At 33.5% G+C, this 12,877-nt stretch overlaps 1 protein-coding gene across 1 annotated transcript in view; it reads right to left on the minus strand.

Moving 5' to 3' along the window:
- Positions 1 to 12,877, minus strand: part of SPAG16 (sperm associated antigen 16) — a 1,004,614-nt gene that overhangs the window by 301,771 nt on the left and 689,966 nt on the right. Inside the window, exon 14 of the mRNA XM_032859869.1 lies at positions 9,910 to 9,975. Within this exon, the coding sequence (XP_032715760.1) occupies positions 9,910 to 9,975 (66 nt within the window). The remainder of the gene's footprint in view (positions 1 to 9,909; positions 9,976 to 12,877) is intronic.

Genomic DNA, 12,877 nt, shown 5'->3' on the forward strand with positions numbered 1-12,877 from the left:
CTAAAAATAGAGTAATCCTATGACCCTGCAATTGCACGACCGGGCATTTACCCCAAAGATACTTATGTAGTGAAAAGAAGGGCCATCTGTACCCCAATGTTCATAGCAGCAATGGCCACAGTCACCAAACTGTGGAAAGAACCAAAATGCCCTTCAACAGATGAATAGGTAAAGAAGATATGGTCCATATATACTATGGAGTATTATGCCTCCATAAGAAAGGATGAATACCCATCTTTTGTATCAACATGGATGGGACTGGAAGAGATTATGCTGAGTGAAATAAGTCAAGCAGAGAAAGTCAAGTATAATATGGTTTCACTTACTTGTGGAGCATAAGGAATAACATGAAGGACATTGGGAGATGGAGAGGAGAAGTGGGTTGGGGGAAATCAGAGGAGACAAACCATGAGAGACTGTGGACTCTGAGAAACAAACTGAGGGTTTTGGAGGGGAAAGGGGCAGGGTGTTGGGTGAGCCTGGTGGTGGGTATTAAGGAGGGCACGTATTGCTTGGAGCACTGGGTGTGATGCATAAACAATGAATTTTGGAACACTGAAAGAAGTAAAATAAAATAAAATGGATAAAAAAGAATTTAAAGTAATGATCATAAAGATACTCACTAGGCTGGAGGAAAGAATAGAAGAACTCAGTGAGAAGTTCAATAAAGAGTTAGAAAATATTAAAAAGAATCAGAATTGAAGAATACAATAACTGAAATAAAAAACACAGTAGAGGGAATCAACAGTAGATTAGAGAATACAGAAGAACTATCAGCGATCTGGAAGGCAGCGTAATGAAAAGCACAGAAGCTGAGAACAGCAAAAAAAAAAAAAAGGATTTTTTTAAAAATGAAGGTAAATTAAGAGATCTCTTTGACAACATCAAGCAAACAAGCATACACATTATAGGGGTCTCAGAAGAAGAGAGAAAGAAAGGTATGGAAAATTTAGTTGAAGAAATAATAAATGAAAACTTCCTTAATCTAAGGAGGGAAATAGGCATCCAAGTCTGAGAAGTACGGAGAGTTCCAAACAAGGTGAACTCCAGTAGGTCAAAACCATAGCACATAATGATTTAAATGTCAAAGGTTAAAGATAGAGACTCCTAAAAGCATCAAGAAAGAAACAAAAAATTATCTGCAAGGGAAAATCTTATAAGGCTATCAGTTGATTTTTTAGCAGAAACCTTGCAAGCCAGAGAGAAGTGCCATGATATATTCAAAGTATTGAAGGGACAAACAAGAATACTTTACCCAGTAATGTTATCATTCAGATTTGAAAGAAAGATATAGAATTTCTGAGACAAACAGAAGATAAAGTAGTTTATCACCACTAAACCAGCCTTGTAAGAAATGTTAAAGGGATTTCTTTAAATGGAAAATAAATGACCATACTTAGAGATATAAGAAAAATATGAATAAAAAGATGTAAAATATAACCACATATACATAAAATGGGGAAGGGAGTTTCTTTTAAGATGTATTTGAGCTTACATGATTTCCAAATTAATATGAACTGCTATTTACTTAGAATGTTACATATGAACCTCAAGGTAACCACAAACCCCAATAAATAAAGAGAAAGCCAAATAAAACACTATACATACTCATTGCTTAAAAAGAAAAAGAACACAACAAGAAGAAACAAAAACTACTAAAACAACCAGGAAACAAATTTTAAATGGCAATAAGTACATACCCATCAATTACTTTAAATATAAATGGCCTAGGGACACCTGGGTGGGTCACTTGTTTAAGCAGCTGCCTTGCCCAGGTCACAATCTCACGTTCCTGGGATCAAGTCCCACTTCTGGCCCCTTGCTCAGCAGGGGGTGCATCTCCCTCTGCCAGGTCTGTCTGCCGCTTCCCCTGCTTGTGCTCTGTCTCTGACAAATAAATAAGCAAAATATTTTTTAAAAGTAATTATAAATGGCCTAAATGCTCCAATCAAAATAGAGTGGCAGAATGGATATAAAAACAAGGCTCATCTATAAGTTTTCTACTGGAGAGTCACCTCAGACCTGAAGATGCATCCAGATTGAAAGTGAAGGGATGGAAAAACATTCACCAAGCAAATGGAAGTACGAAGGAACAAAAAAAGCTGGGGTAGCAATACTTATATTAGACAAAACAGACTTAAGAAAAAAAGACTGTAATAAGAGACAAAAAAGGGCATTACATAAAGATAAAAGGATCAATCCAACAAGAGCATATAACAATTGCAAATATTTACATGCCCAACATTGGAGCACCTAAATACATAAAACAAATATTAACAGATATAAAGAGAGAACTAGATGGTAATACAATAATAGCAGGCGACATGAACACTCCACCTAAATCAATGGATAGATCACCCAGACAGAAAATCAATACGAAAACAGGTCTCTGAATGGACATAACAAATACATATAAAACATTCTGTCCAAAAACAACAGAATATACATTCATTTCAAGTGCACATGAAACATTCTCCAGAATAGATCACATATTGGGCTGTAAAACAAGCCTCAATACATTTAAGAAAACTGAAATACCATGCAACTTTCCCAACCACAGTGGTATAAAACTAGAAATACATCACAACAAAACAAATTGAAAAAAACACAAACATGTGGAGACTAAACAGCATGATACCAACAACCAATAAGTCCATAAAGCAATAAAGGAGGAATCAAAAAATAATGGAGTCATATGAAAATGAAAACACAGCAGTCTAAAATCTCTAGGACACAGTGAAAACAGTTCTAAGAGGGAAATATATAGCAATACAGGCCTACTTCAAGAAATCAGAAAAACTCCAATAAACAATCTAATATTATGCATGAAGAAAGTAGAAAAAGAAGAAGAAAGCCCAAGGTGAATGGAAATAATAAAGATCAAAATAGAAATAAATAATGTCTAGATAGATAGATAGATGGATAAATAAATATCAGTGGCACCAAAAGCGGTTCTTTGAAAAGATTAAAAAAAAAGAAAACTGGCAAAAACTTAGCCAGACTCAAGAAAAAAAGAGAAAGCACTCAAAAGCAAAATCAAAACAAGGAGAAATAACAGCGGATATCACAGAAATACAAGGGATTATGAGAATACAATGGAAAATTATTTGCCAACAAAATTGACAACCTAGAAAAAAATGGATAAATTCTTAGAAACATATAATCTTCTAAAATGGAACCAGGAAGAAACAGAAGATCTGAATAGACTAATTGCAAGTAACAAAATTGAATTGGTAATCAAAAAATTACCAAAAAATTAAAGTCCATGACCAGATGATTTATAAGTGTGAACTACCAGACATTAGAAGAGTTAATATCTATTATCCCCAAGCTGTTAAAAAAAAAAAAATTAGAACAGGAAGGAAAGCTTTCAAATTAGTTCTATGAGGTATTACCCTGACTCCAAAATTAGACAAAGACATCTCAAAGAAAGATAAGTACAGGCTGATAAACCCGATGAACATACACACAAAAATCCTCATCAAAATATTCGTAAAATGATTAGATGGGATATATTCCTGGGATGAAAGGATGGTTGAAAATTGGCAAATCAGGGATGCCTGGATGGCTCAGACAGTTAAGTATCTGCCTTTGGCTCAGGTCATGATCCCTGAGTCCTGGAACTGAGCCCTGCATTGGGCTCCCTGTTCACTGGGGAGTCTGCTTCTCCCTGTCCCTCTGCCTGCCATTCTCTTTTTGCTTGTGCTTTCTCTCTCTCTGTCAAATAAATAAATAAATAGTCTTTTAAAAAAGTGTTGGCAAATCAATGTCATATACAACATGAACAAAATGAAGGATAAAAATCATATGATCATCTCAATATGCAGAAAAAGCATTTGACAAGGTTCAACATTCACTCATCATTAAAAACTCTCAGCAAAATGAGATTTGAGGCAATACACCTCAATAAAATAAAGACCATATATATAAGAAAACCCACAGCTAACATGATCCTTAATGGTGAATAACTGAGAGTTTGCCCTTTAAGCTCAGGAACAAGACAAAGATGTCCACTGTCATCACTTATTCAACATAGTATTAGAAGTCCTAACCACAGCAAACAAACAAGAAGAAGTAAGAGGCAACTGTATTGGTAAAGAAGTTAAACTGTCACTATTTGGAGATAACATGATACTATTCATAGAAAATCCTAAAGATGATACCAAAAACTACTAGAAATAATAAATGAATTCAGTAAAGTGTCAGGATACAAAATTAATACGCAGAAACCCATAGTGTTTTTATACGTTAACAGGAAAGTCACAGAAAGAGAAATTAAAAACAAAGCCAAATAAAACACCATTTATAATTGCACCAAAAAGAATAAAATACCTAGGCATAAACTTAATAAAGAGATAAAAGACCTGTACTCTTAAAACTATAAAACACTGATGAAAGAAATTGAAGATGACACAAACAAATGGAAAGATATTTCATGCTCATGGATTGGAAGAATATTAATAAGATGCCCATAATACCCAAGGCAATCTACAGATTCAAGGCAATCCCTATCAAGGTACCAACAGTATTTTTCACAGAACTAGAATAAATAATACTAAAAGTTGTATCCACCAAAGACTGAATAGCCACAGCAATTCTGAGAAAGAAGAAAAAACTGGAGATATCACATCCTAGATTTCAAGATATACTACAAACCTATAGTAATCCAAACAGTATGGTACTGACACTTGGCTGAATAGTATAGAGATCCCAGAAATAAACTGAAATTTATATGGTCAATTAATCTAAGACAAGGGAGATAAAACTACACAATGGGGAAAAGACAGTCTTTTCAATAAATGGCTCTGGGAAAACTGGACAGCTACGTGTGAAAGAAGGAATCTGGACTACTTTCTCATACCATACACAAAAATAAATTCCAAATGGATAAAAGACCTAAACAAGAGACCTGAAACAATAAAAGTGCTAGAAGAGAGCACAGCAGGAATTTCTCTGAGGTCAGCCATAAACATTTTTCATTGCACACTTGTGCAATGCTTACAAATTCTATATGACCCAATAATTCCACAACTGTGTATTTATTTACCCAAGCAAAATCAAAATACTAACTCAAAAAGACATACATACCTCTATGTTTATTGTGGCATTATTTAAAATAGACATGGAAACAACCTAAGTGTCTATCAGTAGGCAAATGGCAAGGGAAACAAAAGCAAAAATAAACTATGAGGACCATATGAAAATAAAAAGATTTTGCACAGCAAAGGAAATCATCAACAAAACAAAAATGATAACCTACTGAATCTGAGAAAATATTTGCAAATGATATATCCAATAAGGGGTTATCCAAAACATATAAAGAATGCTTGTAATTCAACACCAAAAAAAAAACACAAACAAAACAAACAAACAAAAACAAACAAACAAAAAAAAAAAAACCCCAAACAATCTGGTTTAAAAATGGGCAGAACACTTGAATAGACATTTCTCCAAGGAAGACATACGGATGGCCAACAGATACATGAAAAGATGCTCAACATCACTAATCATCATGGAAATGCAAATCAAAACCACAGTGAGATAACACCTTATACCTATTAGAATGCCTAAAATAAAAAAGACAAGTGGCAGTAAGTATTGGCATGGATATGGAGAAAAAGAACTCTTGTGCAATGTTTAGAAATTCTATATGATCCAATAATTCCAACACTGTGCATTTATTTACCCAAGCAAAATCAAAACACTAACTCAAAAAGATATATATACTTCTATGTTTATTGTGGCATTATTTAAAATAGCCAAGACATGGAAACAACCTAAGTGTCCATCAATAGACAAATGGATGAAAAGGATGAGATTATGTCATTTGAGACAACATGGATGGACCTGGAGGAGATTTTGCTAAGTGAAATAAGTTAGACTGGGAAAGCCAAATGCCATATGATTCCACTTATAAATGCAACCTAAAAAAAATGAGTAAATAAACAAAAAGCAGAATTATAAAGACAGACAATAAACTAATGGTTACCAGGGGAGGTGGGTGGAGGGTTGGGCAAAATGAGTGAAGGGGAGAGGGAGATACAGGTCTCCTGTTATGGAATAAATAAGTCATAGAAATAAAAACCAGAGCATCGGGAATCCAGTCAATGATATTTTAATAGCAATGTTATAGGACAGATGGTAGCTATATTTGTGATGAACATAGCATAATGTATAAACTTCTCAAATCACTAAATTATTCACCTGAAATTAATGTAACATTGTGTGCCAACTATATTCAAATAAAACAAAAAACAGATAACAACCAGTCTGATGGTACAGTATTTTTTTTTTAAGATTTTATTTATCCATTTGACAGAGAGAGATCACAAGTAGACAGAGAGGCAGGCAGAGAGAGAGAGGGAAGCAAGCTCCCTGTTGAGCAGAGAGCCCGATGCAGGACTTGATCCCAGGACCCTGAGATCATGACCTGAGCCGAAGGCAGGGGCTTAACCCACTGAGCCACCCAGGCGCCCCTGATGGTACAGTATTTTAAAATCTCCAGGATTTTTATATCTTTTCTATAAAGAATGTAAGTTTGCCAAGTATGCTATGTAGAGGAAATAAGGTCAAATTGAACTGAAGTCCTTTGCAATGGAATTGATAGAATGATAACTAAAGAACCTAAACTGGGGTAAAATGCTAAGCGAAGACAAAGGGGGGTGATAAGATGGTGAGTAAGATTTTAACTGATTAAATCTCTCAGTGAGGGAGAATAATTGTACTGGATTTACCTAAGATCTGGAAAGACAAACAGATATGTTCAGAAAAGCATACTTGGAATTGAGATTTTGAACATGATGTGTTTACAGTTAATGACAAGGTGTTCACAGTCTGACTTTAGGAATATGTAGCTGAGGAGAAAAGGGGTGTTGGAGAAAATGGAGTGAAGGTAGTTGTCAGAATGGTGCATTGGCCACATATGTAGAGAAAGACAGTAATTTAGGAACTCTAGTCTTCAAAGAATGATGGAAAGTGGCTGGGAGGTTCTAGGCAGTAAAATCTGTTCCCAGCAGTGAATCTGTTTTAGGATTTCAATGGAATGCTGGTGTATTTTGAGTTTAATATATCTCATTTGATCCATCATCCCTCACTTAATTCTGAAAGTCAATTTTTCCTTAATGACCTTTAAACTGAAACTTAGACTGTACTTCCTGGGGCAGTCCTTATCAAAGAACCTGGAATCATAACCTCTGATACGTAAGGGTAGAAAGTTCAGGGTAAGATACCTAGGGATATAAAATGCAGACTGGACTTAACCTTTTTCCATACCTTTATGTTTCATTAGTACTTGGCTTTTTGACCTTTTCATTTTGATTTTATGGCCATTTTGACATACAAAATGTGTTATATTTATTTCTGTTATTGATAGACATCCTAAGTCAACAGGTTTTCCCTTATTACATAGTCTTTCATTCCCAGACAGTTATGTTTGTTCCTTAATCTGATCTCATTACCCTTCCCATCTCTCAAATCCCTCTCGGGGGATGCAACAAGACCTACTAGAAGTCTTCATAGAATCTCCACTCAGATCAGACTACTTCCTGGAAAACTGAAGGTGGAAGACACTCTGATAGGGATGCCCTGCGCATTTTCTTGCTATGTGTTTTTACATAGTTTGGTTTTGCTTTGTTTTCTTTTTAACTTACATTGAATTTTCTGTGCCTAGCAATTACTGTCAATTTTCTTTCATTTTTGTTTTTGCATTACAAAATGGACTTAGTAATAACACTTTCATAATTCCTTAAAATGTTTCATTAACAGATTACTTTAAAAGTTTTAAATAAATATCTATTTCCAATAGGAAGATTGGTTATGAATAAAGACATCGAACCCTAATAATATAACATAGAATATAATTCAATTTACATAGCTTTTTAGGACCATATATAACTATTATATGCTGTATATTTGTTTCTGTGATTCTTGGTTGCTAGCTAGATAACACTGAATTTTACATTTATGATTTCTGCTTACAAATCTAAAATTGTAGAATTTTCCTAAAATTGTGTTTATATAAATAGCTAAATTCATTTTTACCTAATGGTGCAACTTGAAGTCATATCCCTAAAGGCATCAAAAATTAGCAAGTCTAGTTCTAAATAATTCAAGTTTCTGCCTGCTATATATGCACTTTATAATGGACTTATTAGAACAGTTTTGTTTGATAGTTTGTTTGAATGTAAACTCTGTCCCAATGCCATGTTCTTGAGTAAAAGTCTTTTGTGCTCTTTCAGTCACTGCTACCTCCTAATCTCTTAATATTCCTTGGCAAATATGTGAAATAAAACAGTTTTCAAAACAACTGACATATATAACCAAAAATTTCACCCATGAGTATCAGTCATCATCATAAAATATCATTTCCTTAATAGTTATCAAACATTTACAGCAAAGAAGAGTTAATGGAAGCATTTAATGAGGCCTGGGGATATTGATTTGGAATAGTGTGGATAAGTCCTTTAGTATGGACAAAATGTATAAACAAAAACAGGTTAGCCACGTTGATACTGGACACAAGGGCCTCATATTCATCATCTTGCCTTTTAATTATGTGAACTTAATGTATGTGTCCCTTGATTGCTAAATGAATAGATTTAATTTGGTTAATCTTATATCTATTAATTTTATTATTGGGATGTTAAAAGGTATGTCTTTTTTAGCTATGCTATGGCTAACCAAAATAAAATGTTTGACTCACAAAATAATTTATTTCATTTTTTAGCTTCCATTTAATTTTCTTAGGGTATGTGAAGCTATAAGCCATTTAATAGATTTTTAGCATAAATATCCTATATCATATGGGTTCACAGTGGTTAAATGGCTCTATGTTCTGCTAAAAATAAAATTTCACTTGGTACCTAGTACTAATCCATAATATATTGGCTCAATAGAGTTAATTAAATGGAAATTCCTTAATAAGATGAATTTGTTAAAATATAATTATAGTTGAGCCCATCACTAATGTTCAAGGTGTCATTCACAATGCCACCAGCACAATTTTAGTTGGAGCAAATAACATTCCTTTAGAAGAAATAATTTTTAGTGAACATTTTTCTTCTGTCTAAAAGAATAATAACAGCATGATAGTATCAGAATTTTGACGATGCTGTCATTTTGAAGTTAGAGGTAGGTAATCTATCAGATTAATTTTTTTTAGCTAATTGGGAAAGAAGAGGGTACGGAATTAAGATTCACAATCTCTTGGGCATTTAGAGACAAATTAAAATGTTAGCTATAATTAAATCATAGAGTTTGAAAGGACTTGAGAGGTCATCTATCAGTCAAATAGCTTTCATCTGAGAAAGAACAAACTTAAATCATCCTTCCATGAGTACTGTCTGTACCCTTTTAAAGACAACCTCAATTAGCTTAGCAACTCAAAGCAGTGTTTAATAATCTTCATTGGTGAAAGCATCCTGATATCTGAATACCTCAAGCTGTGGACAAACACTTCTGCTATGTCATCAAGTTTATTTGAAGAAAGATAGATTTGAAACCTTTCAGTGAGTACTTGAAAAGCTGTCAAGTCAAGGTTGCTCTGTTTTAACCTGAAGAAAGTATTTTTCTTTGACGCCTTTTTTTATTCTTGGATTTCCTTTCAAGCATTTCCATTATTTTTATGATTCTACATTAATATTTACAAATTTATACCCCACTTACTTTCTCGAAGCCCACATTAGACAAGAACCTTTTAAAAATGTGGTTGTTCCTACCACTGTATATTGTGTGTGTTTTTTAAATTTCTACAATCCAAACTATCTATATATTTTTTCATTGTCATAATTAATTCCTAAATTTGTTCTCCTCACCCTGTTAACTTACCATTTTACCCTGGGACTCTGTTTTAATAAAATTAATTTGTGTATATGAAATATTAAAAGAATTTATTGGGAGAACTGAACTCACCCTAGGAGTGAAGGTGGCATCGTTGATGGAATGCATGTGACCATAAAGTGACTGCTCACAGTTACCCTAAGAAGACAGAGCAGAAATAAAATCAAGTCAATTTCACTCAGTATGTGAAAGAAATCAAAAGGTAATTAATTTTATTTGTTTTAAAGTATTATGCTAAGTTTCCTTATACTGGGGCAGTATATTCCTCTCAACTTTTCTTCAGGGATTTCTCCCCAACCCTGGCAGATATCTTAGCCTCCATGCAGGTTAGGCTGGAAGTATGACAGAGTTAATACCCATAGTTAATACCCAGAGTTAATAACCCCATATACCTTGACAAATGGGGGATGGAAATTAATGATTAATACCTGAAACTTTGATCCCTTAGAGCTGAGTTGTCCAATCAAGTAGTCACTACCCAGCCGTATATATGACTACCTACATTTAAATTAATTAAGATTAAATAAAATTAAAAACTCAATTCCTTTATCAGTCATACTAGTCATCTTCCAAGTGGCTATTATAGCAGACGATGTAATATAGAACATTTCCATCATCAGAAAATCCTATTGGACAGTGCTGTTTAAAGGAATACTTCTAACGCAGTGTGTTCTACAATTATTCATCAGAGGGTCCTCTGAAGTATTTAGTCTCAGTTCCCCACAGAGTAACTGGATCAAGAATGTATCCTTTATTGGGTTTGCTCTCTTCTTTAGCTCACTCCTTGCTTTTTCACTTCTACTTCCTGGAATAGCAACCAAATAAACTGCTTATTACCACCCCTGCCCCCCCCCCAAAAAAAAGTATCGCTTTAGTCCAATAATAAAGTTAATACATTCTCATGATTAAAAAATGCTAGCTTTTGCTATCAGCTACCTTTCAGAATCAGTCAAGGCTGTGCTGGTGTGTGTCTTTAGTGCTTGTCTGGGTACTGAAATTCTAGTATCCTCATTCTTACTCTATTGAGCTGGTGGTGAAGTTTCACTAAATGACTCCATCTTGCAATTAGCATAGTTTTCAAGCCATGGGGCCAAGTAGTGAAGCCCTTGAGGGTACTTGTTTTCAGCACATCATTTCCATCACTTTTGGGAGTGTAGGGGTTTTTTTGTTAGTTTGTTTTAGATTACGAGATCATATTTTAATTCCTGAGTTTTCAGTCTGGCATTATCATTATATGTATAAAAATGTTATAAAACACGTACAGTAGTATTTTTAACACAAATGAAGCATTTGTTTTATGAAAACTAGTTCACGTCTACCCATTCAGGTCATTTTTTCCAAATAATAACTAAAAATTAACTATAAAAATTTCAAAACATCAGTTTAAATTATTTCAAGCAAATTTGGCCCATAACACATTACACAAGGAATTTAAATGTGGGGAGTTTTCATTTTAACACCAATTTTCAAAGGTCATTTTAATTATCTTAGGGAAATAACACAAATTTTATAGAAGAACCAAAGTAGAGAGTTATATCTGGAATATTGTTTGTAGATTCTTATTATGGGCTAAAATTCAGGTTTAAAATTCAACAATATATTCATTCAAAAAGTATTTTTGAGCAATTAATCTATGTCAGGTACAATTCTAGGTGCTTAGGATCTTTCAGTGAATGAAACAAAGAACCGTGTCTTCATCAACCTTACTTTATAAGGGGAGAAGGTGGGAATAGATATTGTAAAAATATCTATTAAATATCTATAAATAAAAATATATATTAAAATATTAAAATAAAAATATTTTTAAAAGATATAAAGTGTGTTAGAAGATCACAAGTTCTTGTGAAAAGAAGAAAAGTCAAACAGGGTAAGGAGTATCATGAGTTTTGAGATTAAGGGGCTAAGGGCAAACCACATTTTCAAGTAGAATGATATGGTTTGACTTCATTCAAAAAGTAAGGTTTGAACAAGGATGGAAGCAATCCAAGGAGATATCTGGAGAAAAAGCATTCCAGGAAGAAAGAATAGGTAGAGCTAGTGTCTCAAAGATGGGAGTTTATCTTGTGTGTTTTTGCAATAGTAAGGAAGTCAATGTGGATGGAGAGACGTAAATCAGGAGAGTACTGTTACTAAAAGGCTTCATCTACTATGATTCACTACCTGGTATTTACTTAGTCCTAAACCTTTATGGATGGAGGAAAGAGTACAGCAAAGATTACAAAATGAGTTATGAAAGAGTATCATCATCATGTCTCATCATTGTTATAGGACATTCATGGGATAGTTTGGAACTAAGCAAAGCTGGAAAGGCTTAATAACTAAGCTCTATTTAGTTTTCACTATTGCCATTACAGTCAGCAAGTTAAATTTCAGATATTTATTCACATAATTAATACATGCTCTATATCTCTTTTCACTGAATGCAAAATTTCCCCACAGGAATTTAAATTTCACAAAAATATGTTGAAATACTATGGCACTTTTTCAGGATCCCTCTCCTCTGCTCATGTTATTCTGGTTCACTATCTTGATACTGCTATAACTTTAATCCAATTATGCTGAGAACTTCAAATCCTCTAAATTTCCACAGTAGAAATAAATTACTTACAAAGCCAAAATGGCACAGTATAAGATACCATAATTAGCTTTCATATATTATCCTAGAAATTTTTATAGTTAATTTTCCTTGAGAATTAAATCATATATAGTTATATAATATTATACCTGCATAGTGGGGGCTAATATTTAAAAGATAAATATTTAAATTAGCAAAATGTTTTTTGCATTATAAAAGTTTTACACTTGGTGCTCTTCTAAAGTGAGAAATCTCTAAACTCTTTGATTAATTGTTAAGGAAAATGGAGTTTTCTGATTCAAATCCTGAATGCCAAGTTTTAATTCAAAGTGGAATCTCTAAGGCACTCTTGAAAAGCCCTGGAAATATGGGGTTATAATGGAAATGCTGACGGACCACATTTGTGCTGCTATAACAAAACCTGACTTGAAGATAAATATTTCATGAATTAAGAAAAGTTAAAAA

Source organism: Lontra canadensis, unplaced genomic scaffold (genome assembly GCF_010015895.1).
Source record: "Lontra canadensis isolate GAN:19392208 unplaced genomic scaffold, GSC_riverotter_1.0 scaffold18, whole genome shotgun sequence".
Lineage (NCBI taxonomy): Eukaryota > Metazoa > Chordata > Mammalia > Carnivora > Mustelidae > Lontra > Lontra canadensis.